This window comes from Phodopus roborovskii, unplaced genomic scaffold (genome assembly GCF_943737965.1).
Source record: "Phodopus roborovskii unplaced genomic scaffold, PHOROB, whole genome shotgun sequence".
Taxonomy (NCBI): Eukaryota; Metazoa; Chordata; class Mammalia; order Rodentia; family Cricetidae; genus Phodopus; species Phodopus roborovskii.
The window spans coordinates 16,334,645-16,356,246 of record NW_026125295.1 but is presented as its reverse complement, the minus strand read 5'-3'; the positions used below and the strand labels follow the sequence as shown (position 1 = coordinate 16,356,246).

Below are 21,602 nucleotides of genomic sequence, written 5' to 3'. Positions count from 1 at the left end.
AAACAACTTTAAAGTCCAATATACATTAATACAAATAGATTTTCCTGAAAAATAGTAATTTTTTTAAAGTGTCCATTTTCCCCCAGTGCTGATTTTTCAAAACATGGTAGGCAAGGGCTCTTTGTATTGCTGAGTTAACCTTGATCCTACATTTTCTACAGAAAGCTGGAATCCAATCAATGTTTTGTTAGGCAGATGCAGCATAATATGAGAATTTTTTAATAAACTATGAAGAAAAAGAAATCAAGACTCAGAACCAAAAAAAAAAAAAAAAAGTTGATAAATGAAGGAGTATTTGCCTTTCTAGAATACAGACATTTTTATCTACCACACTAAAACTTAACATACATTACTTAAAGGTAAGAAATGTAAAATGCAATTCTTTTGTATGTATGAGCTTTTCATAATCTGCCACATTAAACTCAGTATTCTCTACCTATCTTTTTTCAACTGAATCTCTTGATCTATCTTTTTCCTACTGAAATTTGATAATCTCAGATACCAAGTATTTGGAAAATATTGGTTCATCTAATTACTCAAATAAAAATGCTGGCATATACTAAATTTGTAATTATTAAACTCATTACTAATGTCATGGAAGTTTTAAATACTTGGAAGCTATCAAGAGTTCGTGGTAATACATAAAAATTTACAGTAACTTTAATTATCACTTGTGCTTATCACGAACAACATTATTCTTATTGTTAAGATGTATTTGTTTATTATGTATACAGTGTTCTGCCTGCATGGACCCCTACAGACCAGAAGAGGACACTAGATCTCATTACAGATGGTTATAAGCACCATATGGTTGCTGGAAATTGAACTCAGGACCTCCGGAAGAGCAGCCATCTCTCCAGCCCACAACATTATTCTTTTAAGTAAATTAAAAAAAAAAAAAAAAGAAAGAAAAAAGAAAAAAGCTGATTTACCTCACAATTTTCCTCCCTTAAGACAGCTACTGTATTTCAATCTATACATGCTTCCCATTCATCACAGACTATTAAAAACATATATACTCAGGGGGGGAATTATATTCATTTTACTCCTCTCTCAAAAACATTGCAGACATATAAGGAAGGGTCTCCTTAACTATGTTACCCACGATACCCTGGGACTTGCTATCCCCTGCCTCTGCCTCCCAAGTAGTATACCTGTTGTTAATGGTGTATACACCCAGCTGCTGTAATTGTCTAAAAGATCAACAAAAGAAAGCAATGACTAATGATACAGCTTAAGGCCACTTCCAATTGGGCTAAAGCTCTAACAGTTTTATACATCATAACATTTGCCATTAATAAAAAAAAAAGGCTTATAGTAAGAAAAAGTCAGTTATTAAAACAGTTTTGCCATCACAAATTCCTTGAACAATTAGCAGGAATTTTTATTTAACTAGAAAAGTATAAACTATCTCTTATTTGTGAGACTGACTGCACATGCCTATAATCACAGCTACCTCAGAAGCAACACCAGCAAGGCCAGGAGAGCAAGCTCTGCCTGAGGGACATAGTAAGACCTCCATCTCAAACCAGAACAAAAGAAAATCACTATAACTAAAACGGGATTTGATTATTTCTTAATCTGATTCATTTGGATCCACTTTAATTATCCAAACACAACTGATACAAGTAACCAACCTACTAAAATGTTTTAAGTAAAAGAGTTTACTTACCACAGTGATACTGACAGCATCATCAAACTGATGCATTAAAATACTGATGACTGCAGAAGCCAGAAGCAGCATAATAAGGGGATTTTTAAACTGGAAATTAAAAACAAACAGTTCAACACCCTTATATGAAGGACAAGTCTTCTTTATTTCAATAAAGGCTTTTTTTTAAAAAAGAACATTATAAAATTACAAGAGTCTATTATGTGATTTATTCTCAAGCAACAGAAATGTAGAGCTCACGCTTAAAAGCTACATTAATGATTCCTTTTCAGAAAAAGAAAATTAAATATCAATATTTGCAATAAAGAATTTGCTAAACTGAATGGTAATGGCACACGCCTTTAATTCCAGCACTTAGGAGGCAGAGACAGGCAGATCTATGAGTTCAAGACCATCCTGGTCTACAAAGCAAGTTTCAAGACAGCCAGGGCTACATAGAGAAAACCCATCTCCAAAAACAACAAAATTGCTAATTTTTTATAGTATGTATGTACCTATAGCAGTATATTACTCTTTGGTTGTTGTTTGTTTTTATGTAGTTTAGGTTAACTTCAAATCCATGATCCCTTTGCCTAAGCTGTCCAGTATTGGAATTACAGGAATGCATTACCACACCTAGCTTGCAGTACTGTTTTAATTTAACAAAGACAAGTGCCTGAATTTCTGAGGATAGAAAAAGAAGAATTGGCTTTTTAGCTAAGTACTGAAGCTAAAGACTGACAGCAAAATAAAACTATAGCTGCCATATAGTGTATGGCTAAATAAAAGTAACTGGCTTTGATTCCAGCTGGGTCACCTGTATGGTAATTTAATAATTTTGAGTGCCATAATCTTTAAATGGAACCTTGGATGAAGAAATCTGTAGTAACTAAGAATGAGACTAAAGCACTAGGTAAACCACAGAACCCTCTTTAATGTTAGCTGCTAGCCATCATACCTTGGTGGCAGAACCTTTTGCCACCCTAAGAGGATCTCTGCCATGGTTCTAATTAAGCATGCCACTTTACAGGGAGAGTATCAGACAGATGTTTTCAGAACAACAAGCTCAATATTCTCCTAAAGAAGAACCATCCAATATTGTATGACTCATAATTGATATTTGATGTTAACCATTATTTATGCATAACTGCATCCCAGGCACTAGTACAGGAATTCCAAGAGTTGGGCACTCTGGCTTGATAGGCCCAGATGAACTATGTTAAGCATCCTTAAATTAGGATACAAATGTGAAGTTACAGCTGTGATCAGGAAGTGTTCTATGAAGCAAGGCACACACACTTCTATTACCCTTAAAGCTTCAGTTTTGCAACTTTATACAACCACGTGTACAAAGCTTATCTCATTTGCTGATGATGCTTTTTAAACAAGTTAAACACAAGCTTTCTTTTTAATGCCTTCACAAGTTTTCTTTATTCAAAAGTATCTTTGTTTAGCACAACAAACTTTTCCAGTTAAAACTAGCCACAGAATCACCCAACTTTTTACATTAATGTAATTGTTACCAAATTTTTTAAAGCTTTAGTAATAAGCCTTTGCTAAAAATTTAAATAAAGGTAATTATGAATGGCCATAATCACTGTAAATTTACTATTTCCTGAGGTCATCACCGATGGAGGCAAATGGAAATCACAGAGCTGATAAGGTATAACTTATACCGTGGCAGTTAGGATTTAATTATACATTTAATAATTCTCTAAGCTGGCCAAGATCACCTCTAAATATACCATCCTTCTGTAACTAGGAAGCCTAAGCTCAGCATCCACAGAGACCACTGTCTAGTGCTGCTTGCAGACAGCCCAGCAACACAGAAAAAGCTTACTTCTACACTCACTTTTAGCCTCTGCCTAAAATCAGAACTATAGAAATTCCAACTTAACATGTAAATCTTTAGAGAAAAAACATTATTTCCTTTTTCTGTAGCTAAACCTCAGGAAATTCACAACTATAAAAAGTCAGCATCAGTTACACAGCAGAGACGGAGGGGAAAGCATCTTACCTGAGAAATATACTTCTTCCACAGTGGTTCATCTTCACTAATATCAAACTCATTCCAGCCATGGAAGGCTCGCCTATGACTAACTTCAGATTTGTTTAAGCCATTTTGAAGATCAGCCTATTAAATTTTACATTAAAAGTTATTTGAAATGTTAATAGAGTGAAACAGAACACAAAAGAATACATAGTATATAATCACATTAAAAGAAACACTTTTAATGTATATGAATATTCCGCCTGTTCTATCACATGCTTGCATTGCCTGAGGACGCCAGAAGAGGGCACTGGATCCCCTGAACTGGAGTCACAAACACTGTGAGTCACTGAGAACTGAACCTGGGTCCTCTGCAAGAACAGGACCTGTGCCATCTTTCTAGCCCCTAATAATCACAGTTAGTTTCCCAGAGGTTGTGTATGGAACTCACAGCCATAACACTCAGACAAGATTAACTATGAAGGTACATGGAAACAATAAAAATGTTCTACATTTTTAGCAGGTATGGTGGCTCATACATAATACCATTACAATACGCAAACTTGCAAACCCCAGGAGCCTAGGGCAGGAGAATTACCTTATGATGAAGGACAACCTGAGATCTAGACTACCAGTCTGAGCTACAGAGCAAAATTTTGTTTTATTAGTGGTGATCAAATTTGTCAAAATACATACTTAAACGAGTATAGGGTGAACTTAACTTTTATTTTGATAAATGGGTATGTCAAATTGCCTCTTAAATTCTTATTTATATCCACAAACTAGTGCTGTATTAAGACTTGATCTTCTCTTTACCACAAATGGCAGTAAATGACTTTCATGGCTAGTCAAGATCCTGAGAGTAAGTGACTTCTAAGTACTTACCATTGAACAGGATAGACACCTACTGTCATGCTGGCCATGGTACTCATAGAGTCGCAACATTTATAGTTGCCTGCATAGGTCCTGTGTAACGCTGAGTCAGTAAATATGCAATCACAGATCAGGGTGGGAGGTCATAGAGCCCCACCCTGCCCAGGGAAGTTAACGGCAGTCAATGACATCATTGCCGTCACTGGCATAGCCACTGGTGAGCTTTCCATGCTCTTGTATACCACCACACTCAGGCCCACCCAACTAGTCTTAGCTAAACCGTGTGGGCCACAAAGAAAAACAAAAGACAGAGTGGGTGGAAAAGGACTTGGTGGAAGAAGCCGCAGATGGTGAATAAGAGAAGGGAAAGTTAAGAGTTTAACCAGAATATATTATACCCATGTATGAAATTATCAAAGATTAACTTTTTACAAGTCCGCTGATTATATAATACTAACTCAATAAGCAACAAGACAGTATGTTTCTTTTTTCTATGAAGAAAAGGAATAATAAATATAAACCATAATTCATATATATTTTAATTAGTTTTTAATTATTTTTTCTAAAATTAGCATCTCCAAAAAAAATATTCAGTGGGGTACAAATGCCCTTGCTGTTCCCTGAGCTTATTAAACTATTGAGATTTTTTTCTTTTTGCTCCAAGATTATGTTATATCAGAATGAAAATTTGGGTGTCCTAAATTACTCAAAATGATAAAGCTAGCATGTTCTTGAGACATGGCAATATCATCTAAGTCCTTCATTGACCATCATGATTTTAACAATCATAAAAAAAAAAAGATGAAATTACAACATCCAGAAATGGCTAATTTCCCTGGCTAGCAAATTGGCAGGAGTTCAGTAATCAAACTGTCTAAAATTTAAATATATTTAAAGTAAATGGTTTTAAAACAAAGTATAAATATACCAAAATAAAATTTCCTCAAAAATGAGTACTTCTGTAACAATTAAAATGGCTGAATGAAAAATACTCTATTCTTCATATTTGATTGACAGTACTTTTTAAAACTAGGAAGAGAATAAAATTACATAATTCATACTTAACTTGCAAACCTGCACTTGTATTTAGCTTCCGTTTTACCTTAGAAAATCTATTTAAATTAAAAAAGAAAATTTCTGCTGGGCATGGTGGAGCACACCTTTAATCTCAGCACTGAGGAGGCAGAGGCAGGCAGACCTCTGTGAGTTTGAAGCCAGCAATGTCAACAGAGTGAGTTCCAGGGCAGCCAGGACTGTTTCACAGAGACATCCTATCTTAAAAAAAAAAACAAACAAAAAAATCCTAACCCCACTTATGTTACTAATTAAATTAATTATTTCCCCAACCCAACTGATAAGCAATGCAAACAGATGCCAGCCATACTACTTATCTTGAGCTGTACTGCGCAGACACTACACACATAGATACTTAAATTAAACACCACTGCTCCATGACTCCGGCCACATTTCCTGTCATGTTATCGTGTTTAACTGGGGGCTATTACACAGAGAGCACAAACCAGTATTGCTATCACTGGAGAAAACACAACAGGCCAGCACTGACTTAATCTAAATGGCTGCTTTACACTTCCACCCCTCCTCTTCACCCACCACTTACTTGGAGAATGCCTGCAACCTCACTGACTGGTAATTCACTTGCTTTCTTTGATGTCAATACAGGAATCATTGTCTCATTTTCACCATTAGGTATTTTTTGAAAACGTGCAACCTAGGAATAAAAATAATAGAAAATTACTTAAATACAGTAAACAACTACAATGTAGCCTAGAATAAATGAAAATCCTAATATTCACAGCAACTTATTTTCCACTTAGTATATTCAGACTAATAGTGAGTATCTAAGACAACTCCATGTTAACATTTTTAAAACCCCAGACACCTGTTAACACAAGGTATAATACAAAATCCATCAACATAAGATTAAAAAATAAACAGATGTCTTTTCTGTCAGAATCTGATGACTATGCACAATCATAATCCTATAAACTCATTATGTTTAATTCAAGGAACAAGAACTGCTTAGCTTTCTCCATTTTAACTGCTCCTGTGCTCACTTCTCTTTTTCAGGACACCTGGCTACCCAACCATAGACCTCAACAACAGGCAAGACTTTCAATGTAATTCTCAAACCAAGAGGAAACTGAGACGTTCAAGGACGCGGACAAGCAGAGGCAGCACAGGTTAGTTGGTGGGTTAGGAGCGGGCAGAACAGGTCACAGAAATGGCAGCAACGATGATAGCTAAACTTCATGCAATTTATAAACAAATTATCAATAGTGCTCCTCACAATTCTAGAAACAAATATCCGATTCAGATTTGCTTTGGCCCTAAACTGAGATTCCTTACAGAAACAGATTTTAAGGAGGGAAAGGAGAGCTACAGCCAGCCTCCTCGCTACTTAAACTGAGAAAAGGATCCATCGCCAACCAGCTGAGCCACCTGGTGAAATAATACTGAAGCTAAAACACCTCTGCCCTTGCTAAGACATAAGCTGAAATGATCAGTATTTTCAGAATAAAATAATTTCCTAAAATTCCTAATACTCTTTTTTTTCATTGTTCTTTGTAAAGCAAATATTCTTTAAAACGACAAGTGAGATCAAAAAATAAATCACAATTCTATTCTACTACACCACACTGCTATGTGTGTATAAAAATCCTTTTGATTTAGTATAAACAAAACCAAAAAGCAAGTAAACAGCCAAGGAAAGGGGGAAGTATTCCATCACCGTGATCATATTTCTGGAGCTAAATACATACTTCCTAATTTCAGTTATTTAAAAGGCATTACTGAGTGTTTAAATAACTTAAAAGCAAATAATAGCAATATTGTGCATTTCTAATAAAGAAATGTCAGTGACAAAATTCTGAGGAAACTATAGATTACCTTACTCTTGTGCAAAGCCTTGAAATTACTTTGTAGCATAGTATTTTCATAAAACTAAGAGATTTAAAGAGACTAAATTTGAGAATTTTCTACAACCACTGAAATGCCCTACTTTCAAATTCATGAAACAAACTAACAGAGGCCTTTGTTGAACCACCTCAAGGTAAATACGAAGAAAATATAATGAGAGCCAAAGCTATTAAACTTTACCTTGTAAGATCACAACAAAAATTTTAAAGGTCAATTGTATTTAACATATCAATGAGGCTAATTTCCAAATTAATTTATTAATTTATGTTAAATTAATTAAACATAACAGTGAGGTTAATTTCTAAAATTCTTGAACCTTAGTTTATTCGTATATAAAACAGAAATAGGAGAACCTCAACAGACTTGAATTCAACTGCTATAACATGATCCACCAGCAACAAGAAATCATAAGTCAGTGGGCTGGAGAAATAGCTTAGCACATTGCTTGCTTATAAGCTTAAGGACCTGAGTTCAGTCCTCAGAACCCACAGAAAAGTAGGTGAAGCAGTGCACATTTATAATCCAAGAGCCAGGGAGGTACCAAGGAAAAGCAGATTCCTCACGACAGCCATCCTAGTCTAACTGGTGAGTTCCAGATCAGTGAGATACCCTGCCTTGAAAGCCAGAGTAGACTGTACCCAAGGCTGACCTCTGTCCTCCAACAACATGCACCCATACACATGAACACACACACACATACAAAGAAATATTCAATTATTACATGTGCTCATTTGCTTGTATCATTAGCTCATATACGTCATCAATTATCAATAATAAGTTAAACTTGCAATAATGTTGCAGTTAAAACATATTTTCTATCATTAGGCTACTTCCTGGAAGTATAGCTCAGAGGCAGAGCATATGCTATAGGCTTAACATGCTTAAGAATCTGGGTTAGCCCCCCCCCATATGAAAAAAAAAGTTATTGAAAGTGCTAACTCTGACACTCAACACACAGTATAAGAGCAGTGTTCAAAATTTTCAAGTAATCTTTTGGCAAATGGTACCTATAAAGGGTCTACAGTTGAGCACACTTAATATAAAACCCTTCAAGGGAAATTCAGCCCAAAAGAGCTGAAAATCACAAGAAGTAAGACTTCGCTTAATATAGGATAAGACAGTAAGGGGGTATATGACAACTGTCTAAGCATATCAAGGACTGTTTTGAGACACTCTCCAATTGCAACCACATCTACTGTGTGTTGAACCACAACAAGTTGTTCACAAGTGAAGGAGAACTACCCAACTAGAAAGCAAACCATCTAAGCCTTGCCCCAAATGATGTCACCCCAGTGACTACTCAGTGAGGCAGAAAGCTGATAGATGCTTAACTAGAAACAAGGAAACGGACAATGAGCAACAAGGCATGAGGGACCTCCATGAAGGAAGGGAGGCTGCTCATGGGAAGGAACTGTCTCCAGGAACCTGGCTCACCCTAATTGCTGAACAGAGGCAACACTAAGACAGAAACAGAACATAAAATAGATGTCACCCCCAAAGAAGGAACCACTTGGGTAGGTCCACTGAGGAAAGAGTGCCGTAGCCCCACTGATGCCCAGGAAGAGACATCATGCTGAGCACACAGGTGCTGCCACTGGCATGCAAGTAGAGAAGGTGGCCGTGAGCCTCTTAAGAATGAAACCCATGTCAGGAAGAACTGAAAGAGCTTTATGCTTTCATTTTACAACACACCAAGATGTGTGAACTGTGCTGCCGTAGCTAGCTATCTGTCCTCTGGTGGCCCGAGTACCTGTTTCTCTCTTGGGCAAGCCTATCAAATTTCAGGAGCAGTCACAGTAATTTCTACTCAGAACCCATCATCCTCCTCCAAGAGAATGCTGCTTTCTCTGTTTAAAAAAAAAAAAAAAAAAAAAAAAAAAAAATTCAAGACTAAGATTTAAAGACAGTATCTTATAACCTCATATTTACTGTCAAGTGTAAGCTTATTCCATCTGTTTTAAAGCAGACTCACTTTCCAAACTCATTCTAAGGATCCAGGTACAAAAATAGAAATGCTGACCCTGTTTTAGGGATCGGAATAGGGTGATGGGAGCCACCTGATCTGGAAAGCAAGCAGCCTTGAAGCACCAGATACATAAGGTCCTGGTAAAATCTGTGTTTCTGTATTCACCATACACACCTGTTTAATGGTTTCAGTCTTTTTATTTCATTGACACAAGAAATCCTGAGTAATCAGCCACATGTACAAATGCACTTGGGTATTATTATGCACAATTAGAAACTGGGAAAAGACAACTAAGACATAGAGGCATAAAATACATTTGAGTTGGAAAATGCATGGTGCACAAGCTTGTTTTGAATCTGAACATTCAAAAACATCAATCAGATGTTTTTCCATGCATGGATGCATATTCTGAACACTCCTGGGAAATCCTGGTTTCAAACTAGTCTAAGGGGCAGATTTTGTGTGTATGTGTGTATGTGTGATTATGTGTATGAAAGAGGGGAGAGGGAAGGAGAGGGGTGTCTCCACCAGGCTAGCACTCAAGAGATCCACCTGCCTCTGCCTCCCAAGTGCTGGGATCAAAGGTGTGTGACACCCCACAAGATAAAATAGTATATTTCCAATGCTAACTTTGTCCACATAAAGGACAGAAACTAACCATACAGGTGAAAATGATCTCATTACCCCACATACTAACACAAACTGAATCCAGGACACACAGTTTAATGCATTATGATCTTCCAGTCAGTCCAGGAACTTTCTGAAAATTCTGTATTTAAGAAATTTTATTTTCGGTTTTTTTTTTTTTTTTTTTGGTTTCATCCAGTTTTATTTCTTTTTTTTAATTTTATTTAATTTTATATAACAGTCCAATTAAATGAAAACAAACATTTATACACAATATTTGGGAATTTGGGCGTCGTTCTTTCCAAACTACTTCCTGCTGGTAAGGGGCGCTGTCTTGGGGGATTCGAAGAAGATTCAGATATCCTGGCTGTAGTCTGTAGGGCTGTTTTGTCCAGCTGTTTTGAATGTAGGATCAGCTTGTACTCTGTTTCAGGCGGTCTGGCGTGATCAAGCCACATTAGTCTGGAAGGAATCCACATCTTTTCATTTTCTCTGGCCAATAGCCGGCGGAAGAGGACGAGGGCTGAGCTGGAACTTGAGAAGGTTTTGCAGGGTAGTCGGATCTCACTAGAAACTGGCGCTCTCCAGCTGAGACCTGGTTCTTTGGCAGAGGCCAGGATTTGGGGGTCAAGGATCTTGCCCGCAGGAACTCCGAGTGGACCTGCCTTATTTTCGGTTTTTATGATTGTTCTTTGAACATTTGTCTTATTTCACTCCAAAAACTTTGTAGGTAGACACATATTCAAAATTACTTTCTAACATATTTACTGCATTGGAATAAGCAGTTTGTAGTAACAGCCCACGCCTTCCCACTAAAAGGAAGAAAGTAGTAAGTAGTCTTTAAGTTGTTAGGAGTGGGAACTGGATTTCCAAGGAAGAAAGGTGAGTCACATCTGTGATAAGAGATTCTACAGGACTGACAGATTAGAATTATAATTCCTATTAACTGTACAAAGAGGGAATGTTACAGATACAGGCCCAAGTTATCTTGGGCTCCCATTAGCCCTATTAGTAGCTATTTACTGCCCATCTCTGCTTCTGACTTAACACCTTATGACTACTAGGGAAATCCTTTTAGAATGAAATGATGGGCAAGACACTAATTTCCTGCACCCAAAGGCTAAGACTATCAATCAAAAAGAACTAACAGGATACACTAATAATGTTGATAAGAGATGGTACGATACAAATTAAGACCACAACAAGACACCACTCTGAAATACTAGAATCCACTATAAGAGTTAAAGTGAAAAGGACAAGGAAAAAGTTACAATGCAGTGAAATGTGAGAGACAATGGAGTCTTCATGTTCTGGTGTAGCTGTTAAATATATATCTATTTCAAGAAAGTTCAACAGCCGTTGCATATTATTCTTGTGTTATTAAGCAAGCATTTGATCTTTCTTAAATGAAGTTATTTTTAAAAGTCTGATTTAATTAGTGTTTAATTTTGAGAATTACAAAACATAAAAAGATCAAGCTCAAGCCAGGCTGTGAGGTGCATGTCTTTAATCCCAGCACTTGGGAGGCAGAAGCAGGTAGATCTCTGAGTTCAAGGACAGCCTGATCTACAGAGCTAGTTCCAGGACAGCCAGAGCTTCACAGAGAAACTGTCTCAACTAACGGAGGGATAGGGGGTAAGGGGGACACCAAGTTCAGCTGAAGGTTAATGCATCTTAAGAGCTACTGTGCCACATCTTGCTTAAAGAAGTCTACTGTCTTAAGGCCTCAACTGTCAAACATGTTTTTCTCCTATTTAGTCTTAAACTTATCATAATGGCTACCTTGCAGCTGAGGCTCTGGTTTTAATCTCCAGTGGGGTGTGGAGAAGACACCTGAACTTCAATTTAAATTCCCTTCTCAGAGCATTCAATCTTTTAAACTACTACATTGTGAACCACTAACTCATGCAGCAAACAACCTTTTTACAGACAAAAGCCCACAGGTACAACCACTCCTTCCATGAGCTATATCCTACAGAGGAGATTAATTCAAGAGTCAAGTAATACCAAAACAAACAAACATACCCAAGCACACATATATATAAAAAAAAAACTGCAGATCGTTTCAAATATTTAGAGTATGTAAATAATTAAATATAATTAAATGTTAATCTTATATGCATTAGAATCATTCAGAGTTCCACTGAAGCCAGATTTTCATTTTACAAAGAGTCCAAGATTTTATTTCTTTTTCTTTTTTTAATAGTAAGCAATACTAACTACCAGTTTCTAATCTGACAGGTATCAGAATTGCACAGAAGCTGCTGTGGACTGAACTGTGCCCCTAAACTTCACACTGAAGTTCCAACCCCTTAAAGTGATACAATTTAGAGAGTCCCTATAGGAAGTTAAATGGGTCCTGAGAATAATGTCTTCAAGGTAGGCTTAATGCCTGACAAAGAGACAGGCAAGACCTCTCCCTTCCCCACCATGTGAGGAGATCAGCAGAAACCCTCTCCTGGAAGCAACACCTACTGACAAGGCTCCTCACATCCTCCAGAACCTAGAGAAGTAGGTACCTGATGTTTAAGCCTATGAGGTCTGCCGTACTCTAGTGCATCAACAGAAATGAGTGAAGATGCGGGCCTTTTTATGGTTTTTGTAACTATGAAGCCATCATCTCCAGAGAGCACAAATAATTAGGTCTTGAGTAGAGCCAAACATATTTATTTTTAAAAATTCCCCATGTTGAATTTAACATGCAGCCAAAGTTATAACACCTGATTTCACAGGATGGAAACACAGTTCCATTTTATAATGTGAAGGTATATAATAGAAGAAAAAAGAAAAAAAAAACAAGACAACTTCAGGTCCAAACAAACTAAAGTTCACAATGATCTCCAGAAACAAAGCAGACTTAATCAGTTTTAAAAGCAACTGCTTTACTGGCTGGGAATGTAGCAAGTAACAAACCAAACATCTTCAGAGCTTAAGACAAGACAACAGAGCAGGCTCCCCCGCCTTCACATACAGGGGCTCTGGCTCCAACAAAAAGCTAAATTTAAGCTTTAAAAGACGAAGAAACGGAATCCTTCAGTTCACTGTCTTCACCACTTACTATTAACAGCCAGCTTTATAAAGCAAGGATTACTATACTGAGTCCTCAGCACTTCTGAACCAGCGGATCTCAGTAAGACCCAGAAGATGCGTTTCTAACAAGGTGTAAGTAGTGGTGATGCTGCTGGTCCAGGGACTACACCTGAGAACTACATCACAGTCAAGGTCAGACCTATCAACTTCAATTCATAACTCCAAGTCTGTTTATCTTCTGAGTCCCTTCCCTCCGTGAAAAACTAGGAGAAAAAAATCCCTAGTTTAGTTTTGACGGGAATAAAGTCAAACTGTTTATATAAGGTGTATATCAGAGTATATGACAAGTATTCAAATTCTAGGGAACACTAATTAATACATACGCCTCGTCCCATTCTAGACCTTCAGAAGAGTCTAACCATGTTTTTGCTGTCTTGGTATCTTTTGAAAAGCTCTTATTTGGTTGTTTGTTTAGTTGTACATCCCTACTGCAGTTTCCCCTCCCTTCTCTCTTCCCCCTCTCCTCTCCTTTGCCCCCCTCCCCAAAATCATCTCCTCCTCCATTTCTATTCAGAAAAGGGCAGGCATCCCAAGGATATCAACAAGACAAGGCATATCAAGTTGCAGTAAGACTAAGCACCTCCCCTTGTATTAAGGTTGGGCTAGGCAACACAACAAGAGGAACAGGGTTCCAAACGGCAGCAAAAGAATCAAAGACAGTCCCTCCATGCTTCTAGCTATACAACTGTCACATATATGTAGAGGGCCTAGACCAGTCCCGTGCAGGCTCCCTAGTTGACAGTTCAGATTCTATTAGACTATAGGTTATGAAGGTTGTGTGGGGACATTTCAGGGTGAGGTAGAAACCTTAGTGCAAGGTAAACTCCCAAGAATCTACAAGAATGACCCCAGCTAAGACTCCAATAGGGTGAAGGAGACTCAACTGGCCATCTCCACAGGCAAGACTTCCAGTGGAGGGATTGGGACACCAACTCAGTCATACAACCTTGAAAAATTCTTAATAACTTTTCTTAACAACCCAGCCACACAACCTTAAAAAGTTCTTAGCAACATCAAAACTACCAATGGGGGAGAGGAGCAGAATCAGAAGGCTTTTCTGTCTTAATAGGCAATTACACAACAAACAGAAAGCAAATATTATCCTAAAACTAACCTGAACCTTTTGAACCTTTTGAATGATCTTGATCCTCCACTGGAAGCACAAAAGATGAAAACTGATCTGAAAAACACCCTCCATCGCCCGTGAATTATGAAACCCACTGAGAAAAAGGTTTGGTAGCCACCAAACACTATTTCATTACCAAATGCAGCTAAACAAACAAAAGGCAAGTCTCATATGATTAAGGTTCCTCAAAGATTACACTCTAGCAAAGGAATAACAGTGGTCAGCAAGTACCTCAGAATGGCCAAGTCTCCTTAATTTGGGATCTCTGTTCAGCCCTACCAATGAGAAAATGCTAACACATCGTGGCAAAGACAATGGGAATACTTTCTTATGAAGTAACGAATAAGTAAAGGAGGCCAAAGGCCACTTGTATCTACAGACTGGTAGATACCAAAATATTTAGGAACATCCATAAATGCTTCTATAATATTCAAGCTGACAGATGGCCTGCCAACTGTACTTACCAAAATTACCAACATAAAAATTCTGTCTTACTAAAGGGCAGGGTATAATGTGTTGATTCTCAAACTAGGTCTAGATCAATGCTTCTTAACTTTGGCTGCACACTAAAAATCAGAAGGGAATTTTGTTGTTATTTTTCTTTTCTATAGTCAAAAATCCATACAAAGTCATACTGAGGATGAGTGGGCTCCAGAAATGAGTCCTTCTTTATTCTCTCCAATTTACAAGTACAGGAGCTAGAGGAACAGACTAAACTTTCCAAAGAATGAGTTCGTTCGGCAAAGTACAGGCTGTGAAAAATTCTACAGAATAACGTGCTGTTGACAAACTATAAGGAAAAGAAAGGAGAAACAGTTTCAAACCATATTAAAAGGTATGTCAAACAAGGGACTGGGAGTAGGGGAACATAAATGTCAACCCAGGCTCTGAAACAATGCCTTAAGTCCTTTTACCTAGCAGAGCTTCACTTTTTTGTTTAAAGCAAGCAGATTATTTTTATGGAATAGTCCCATTTTATATATCATGATTTAGATTTTTCTCATTGATTCAGGTAATGCATTCTGAAGGGAAGGAATCACCAGTAAAGGAATGATATATCCTTCTCAGCACATACTAACAGGCACAACATGCTTTCTACAGAATAACTATCCCATTGCACCTCCAAAATTCCTATGCTGAAACCTTAATTCCCAATGTGACTGATGACGATATTTAAATGTCACTTTATTAGAAAAGGGGTCATTACACAGGTAACTGTAGCTCTATTAAAAAGAAAGAAAGAAAGGAAGGAAGGAAGGAAGGAAGGAAGGAAGGAAGGAAGGAAGGAAGGAAGAAAGAAAGAAAGCAGAAGTATGAGCACACAGAAAACAAGACCATGGAAGACAAAGCAAGAAGGTAGTTAGTTGTCTTTGGCAATGAAAAGCCACACCCATATAACTTTGGACTTAAGCACACAGCAGCTCCAGCTTACCAATACAAAGTGATTGGCCTGCTAACAGTGATTTGAATTTTGATCATTTTACTAAAATGGTTACCTGTGAGGTTGGAACTTTTGGCTATCAAATTATTGTTTGGTGATTTATAATTAACACATCTCATGTACTTAGTTACTTTGAAACTATGTAAAATATCAGGTATTTTATCATACTTCGCTCAAAAAAAAAAAATATATATATATATATATATACATATATATATATATATATTTCCAGTAGTACTATTATAAATAAATTGTGCTGTTTACAAAAATTACATGGACTCCTCAGGTTCCTTTCCTACTTCTTTGTGTAGATATTAACACACGTATAGCCCCAATTTATGTCATGGGCCTCCTATTAGTCTATGGATTATAAATATATCACATAATCATCCTATTGCTCAAAATGTCCCAATTGTGACCCACAGGAAAGACTGAATAGACTGGTTTTTAAGTCCTTCTGACCTGTGGTTACCATTTTTTGAATACTTCCTTATTTTTTTTTAGCACAAGATGTTCCCAGATTACCTTTGTATTTTGTTAGCCACAGCACTGAACTTAACTGTTTCTCAAGCAAGTTTTGGTTCCTTTTATTGAAAAGTAATATTCAGAAGTGTTATGGATTCTAGGGTACCACAACAAAGTGTTAAGGAATTTTATTTACACAGAGAGACAGAGAGAGAGAGAGGGCATCTCTGCTAATCTTGAATACATGAAAGCATAACTTACTTCTAACTGTAAGAAGTATTGTGTCCCCGCCTCCAGTCTTTCCATCTCTCTACAACCAATCTGTTTCTAACACATCTTTCCTGTTTCCTTCTGCACAAATAAGGTACATGGTTCCTTATTTCCTCTTCTTTGACTTAGGGTAACACTGAATGCAGGTACCTTCTTTTTACTTGATAGTATACATCCAACATCATTCAACTATTCAGAAAGCTCCCTTATTCTTACTACTGTGAGTCTGTAAACAATCATAACTTTTTCAACAACTGCAAACAATAAAACATGTATTTCATGTTGAAGGCCTGAATTCAAGAAAAAAAAAAGGCAAAGGGGGATGGCCTCAGTGGAGTTTGCTGAATAGGGCTGTATTCTCTACATGGGACACACACATATCAGCATATGTATGGGGTCAGAGGACAGCCATCAGTCCTCTCCTTCCAACATCTGTTCTCCTGTGGCCTTGTCATTGAGGTAGGCTACTAGACTAACTGAAAGTTAAAACATGGAATCTCTTTGTACTTTTGACTTGCATTTCTTTGAGTGACTCTGAATCATTTCTCTTACATGTAGAGTTGATTTTAGTATTTTACAGGAATCATAGTTTATGTATTTTGAACATTTATCAGGTATTTTTAATTGTTAAAGTGCTTTACAATTAGATATCTTAGCCTTTTTCTGTAATCTAATGCAGACATTTTTCTCCTGACAGCTCTACTGCCTTTGTTTTACAATGCACAATTTCCATTTTTATACAACAAAATTTGTCAATCCTCTCATACAAGTTCCATATTTTGAGTCATTCTTAAGAATGACAAGTATTTTAAGAACTCTAAGGCCTAATTCAATTAACCCCATGGTACTCAATAATTAAGCACAATTCTATCAACCTTATGGCATTCATTAATTAAGCACATGATGACAAAATTGTACAAGGTTTCACTTATGTCCAGAGTTTAAGACCAGCCTGGCATACAGAGCATGATTCTTTGTGTCAAAAAACAAATAACAACAAAAGGCTCTACAGGATAATCGTGTATATATATCAGTAGTTCTGCTTCTAGGTATACAGTCAATACAGCTAAAAAAGACCCAAATACTTGGGCTCAAAGGTCCGTTTCAACATTTCTCTAACAGCCAAAAAGTAGAAATAACCATATTCCATTCATAAAATATATATAAATGAACTCTGAAAGCATACTAGGTGAACTGAAATAAGCCATACCCAAAGGAAACATGTTAATTCCACTTGTGTTAACTAGAAAACACATTAGTAGTAACCAGGACAGAGGAGTTCAGAGTTTCTCTTTAGGGTGAATAAAAAGTTAGCCACCTATTACAACCTTATCTATCTTCTCCATTCCAATTTATCTGCCAATTCTTGCTTGCCAGAATGCTACTTTCTTCAAATAAAAAAGACAAAATAGCAAATACTGTTACTATTGGTAACTATTGGTAAAATCCCACCAACCTTCCTTCCTACACAGGCAGTCCATTACAAAACCAATGTTTCATATAGTGGCAACATCTTTTTTCTGAAGCATTCCATCTATTTAACTCTAGAATTAATATTGGCAATTTCACTATGCTGATATATAGAACTATTCTTTGTTCTTCTCTTTGACAAACATAGTACATTCCTTACCCTACTATGAAATATAGTAAATAAAAAAAAAAAAAGAATCACTGGCCCTTATGAAGTTTAGCTCAATTTGTTGTATTATCTCTAAATATAACAAAAATTTCCACATATACCCTTCAAAAAAAGTTCCTCCTAGTATAAAGTTTGAACCTTTTTCCTCAATGCAATAAGAAATCAAATATATACATCCGACTGCTAGAGTTCATCCATCTATTACCAAAACTTATAGGATGTAGCAACAGTATTATTAAAAGGAGGTAGATGGTAATAAATACATTTAAAAGGAGAAAAAAAAATGTCTCAAACAACATTACTTTATACTTCAAGAAAACAGAACAAAGAAGATTTGAGACTATAGCTTGGCTGGTGAGTACCTGTCCAGTGTACACAAACCCCCAGTGTGCACAAAATCACATTCAAGGTCATCGCTAACTACACAGAAAGTTCCAGGGCAGCCTGGGTAACAGGAGACCTTTGTGTAAGAGAACAGCAAGAATGAGAACAAGAATGACAAGGACAAGGAAAAGGGGAGAAGTAGGGGAGAAAGAGGAGAGCCCAAAGTTAGGCACAAAGATTAGAACAGAAACAAATGAAATAAAAATGGGTGGCATCAACTAAGAGGTGGCTTTTTAAAATGATAAAACTGACACACCCTTTACTAGACTAACAGAAAAAGACTAAATAAAAGATCCATTATAACCCTGGAGACACAAAGACAATAATAACTCAGAGTACTACTATCAACAACTGTCCACAAATAAACTGACTAATCCAGAAGAAATGGGTAAAACGAAATAAAACATGGCCCAGAAATAAGTCTGTGCATATACTGAAAGTGGATCTTCAACAAGGATTCCAAAAATATACAGTAGGAAGGGTGTTAGGAAAACTATTAATCTTTAGTGCCAGAAAATGAATCCATTCCTCATCTTCCACCATATAAACATTACATAAATGGATCCCAACCCAAACTTAAGATCTGAAACTATAAAACTCTTAGAAGAAAACAGAGGGAAAACTTCATGCACTTAACATCAAAAACAACAAAAAATAAACAAGTAGGACTTTATCAAACTAAAATGCAAAATCTGCGAGCATATAGAAAGAAAAAAATCAGAATAAAAAGGGCATATGGTACAGGAGAAAACATTTGCAAACTGTGAATATGTGGCGGGTTAATCTATAAAATACATAAAGAACTCTTAATGGGTATAAAACCTAGTTATTCCATTGGAAAATAAGCTAAGCGTATAAACAAATATTTCTTCACAAAATATATATGAATGGCCAATAAGCACGTGAATATGCTCAATATCATTAATAATTAGGAAATAGCTTCAAAACTTCAGTGAACTATCTCACACCTATAAAATTATACAACAACAAAGTACACCTTAAGTGGCCGTGAACCCTTGAACACTAATGGTTTTATAGTTTAAACATGAATTGGCTGCCACAAGTTCATGTGTTGAATGGTTGGTTCTTTGGAGGAAGGTTCTGAAAACTCTAAGACATACAGCCTACTTGGAAGGCATAGAGAGCACTGAAGGCATGCCTCTAAAAAGTGTCTGACCCCACCCTGGTGCGCTCATGCTTGACCTCTCTCTCTCTCTCTCTCTCTCTCTCTCTCTCTCTCTCTCTCTCTCTCTCTCCTCCCTCTCCCTCTCCCTCTCTCAAGACATGGCAATGGAGCTGAGAGCTCACATCTGATCCACAAGTGGATACAGAGAAAGACTGTATCTGGTATAGGCTATTGAAACCTCAAACCCCACCCCAGTGACACACCCACTCCAATAAGACCATGCTTCTCAATCCTTCCCAGGCAGTTCTACTAACTGAGAATCAAGTATTCAAATATATGAGCCTATGAGGGTCATTTTTTCATTCTCATTCAAACCACCAAAGATATGATACAAAATAACACAGTGACTAGGTAAAGTATGGCTGCTCTTCAAAATCTTAAAAGGTAATTGCCAATGCTCCAGAAATAACTTCTTTTTTCTGAGTCTTGATTAGAAAGAATTAAAAACAATATCTCAAATACATTAGTACTCCAGTGTTTTAGCACTATTCGTAATACAATAGGGACAGGTGTAGAAACAACCTAATATCCTTCAACAAACTAGAAGACATAATGTGATACATGCATATGTTAGGATGTTACTTGGTTTGGAAAAAAGTATCAGAACACAAACCCTAAGACCACTATAACATAGCTGCCAGAAAGAAAAAAAAACCACTGAAAGATTCTATTTACATATTTATATAGAGGTGTCTAACAAAGAAGACAAAGTAGAATTCACAGGCTCAAAGAATGAAGTAGTAGATACAAGGGACCAGGGTGGAAGGGGTGGGAAACAAGGAGTTACTAAATAGCATAGAGTTTCAGCCTCACAAAATGAACCGTTACAAAAGGGTGTCTATAACCAACAAATGTACACTCAAAAATCTGTTAACAAGGTACATCTTATGTTGTGTTCTTACTATGTGCAAGGCAGTCTTTTGTCAAGTTGACACAATGGATGGCAATTTAGGAAAGAGAATTCAACTGAGAAAACATCCCCTTAGGATTGGCCTATAGGCAGGCCTGTGGGGCATTCTCTTAATAAAGGTGTGGGAGGGCCTAGCCCACTATGGAAGGTTGCCAACCCAGAGCAGGTGATCCTGTAAAAAGAACAGGTTGAGCAAGCCAACAGCAGCAATCCAGTAAGCAGCATTTCTCCCTAGTCTCTGTTTCAGTTCCTGCCTCCAGGTTCCTGTCCTTAGTTCCTTGCCCTGACTTCCCTGATGATGGACTGTGTAAGCCAAATAAATCCTTTCCTTCAAAAGCTGTTTTTTGTCAGTGTTCTATCACAATAGGAAACAAAACAGAACATACCACAAAAACATTTTAAGAAAAATTTTAAGAAAAATGACATCTCTTGATCCCAAGTTTTAGCATCTTTATTAAATATCAAAATAAAACAAAGTGCTACATTTCAATTCCTAGCACAGAGGGCAAGATTCTGAAACAGACTCTGGTATTCATTCCCAAATATTGGGGCTGAATACAACTGTCAAGCATCTGTAATCCAACTAAACTATGTCTAACTTTCATAAAGCCATCAAACTAATTCCAAGATGCTCACATTATTAGTTTGGGGAAAAATACTCTTTACTCAGTAAGTTTACTCTTTGTAGGATCCATCCACTGTGCTTTGTTTTTGCCAACCAATGGCTGACATTGGCCACTTGAAGGGCACAATCTCAGAAATAAATTCAATCAGTACACACCAATGAAAGCTGTGTCTAGAAAAGCCAGATACCAATATGCATAAAGGCAAACAAAAGTAAAATAATGACAATAAAGCAGGCAAGAAAACACCACACACATTTTTATAGGCAACAAAAACATAGCCCAGGAGTGTGAAGTCAGGTTACAAAGAAAGCAAGCTAGGACAAATAGCTCTCCCCTTGTTGACCAGTCAGCCTGAATTTTACCTGTGTGGTAACCAGATGTTTCCCTCTCAAGAAAAGGAAACTAGTATTGCATTTTCTGG

At 36.9% G+C, this 21,602-nt stretch overlaps 1 protein-coding gene across 4 annotated transcripts in view; it reads right to left on the bottom strand.

Moving 5' to 3' along the window:
- The window catches only part of Atp2c1 (ATPase secretory pathway Ca2+ transporting 1), a 111,160-nt gene that overhangs the window by 54,662 nt on the left and 34,896 nt on the right, over positions 1–21,602 (bottom strand). For all 4 annotated transcript variants that reach the window (XM_051205736.1, XM_051205761.1, XM_051205743.1 and 1 more), the window contains 3 exons: positions 6,133–6,243; positions 3,669–3,785; positions 1,673–1,762 (listed from right to left, as the gene is read on the bottom strand). In XM_051205736.1, the coding sequence (XP_051061693.1) occupies positions 1,673–1,762; positions 3,669–3,785; positions 6,133–6,243 (318 nt within the window). The remainder of the gene's footprint in view (positions 1–1,672; positions 1,763–3,668; positions 3,786–6,132; positions 6,244–21,602) is intronic.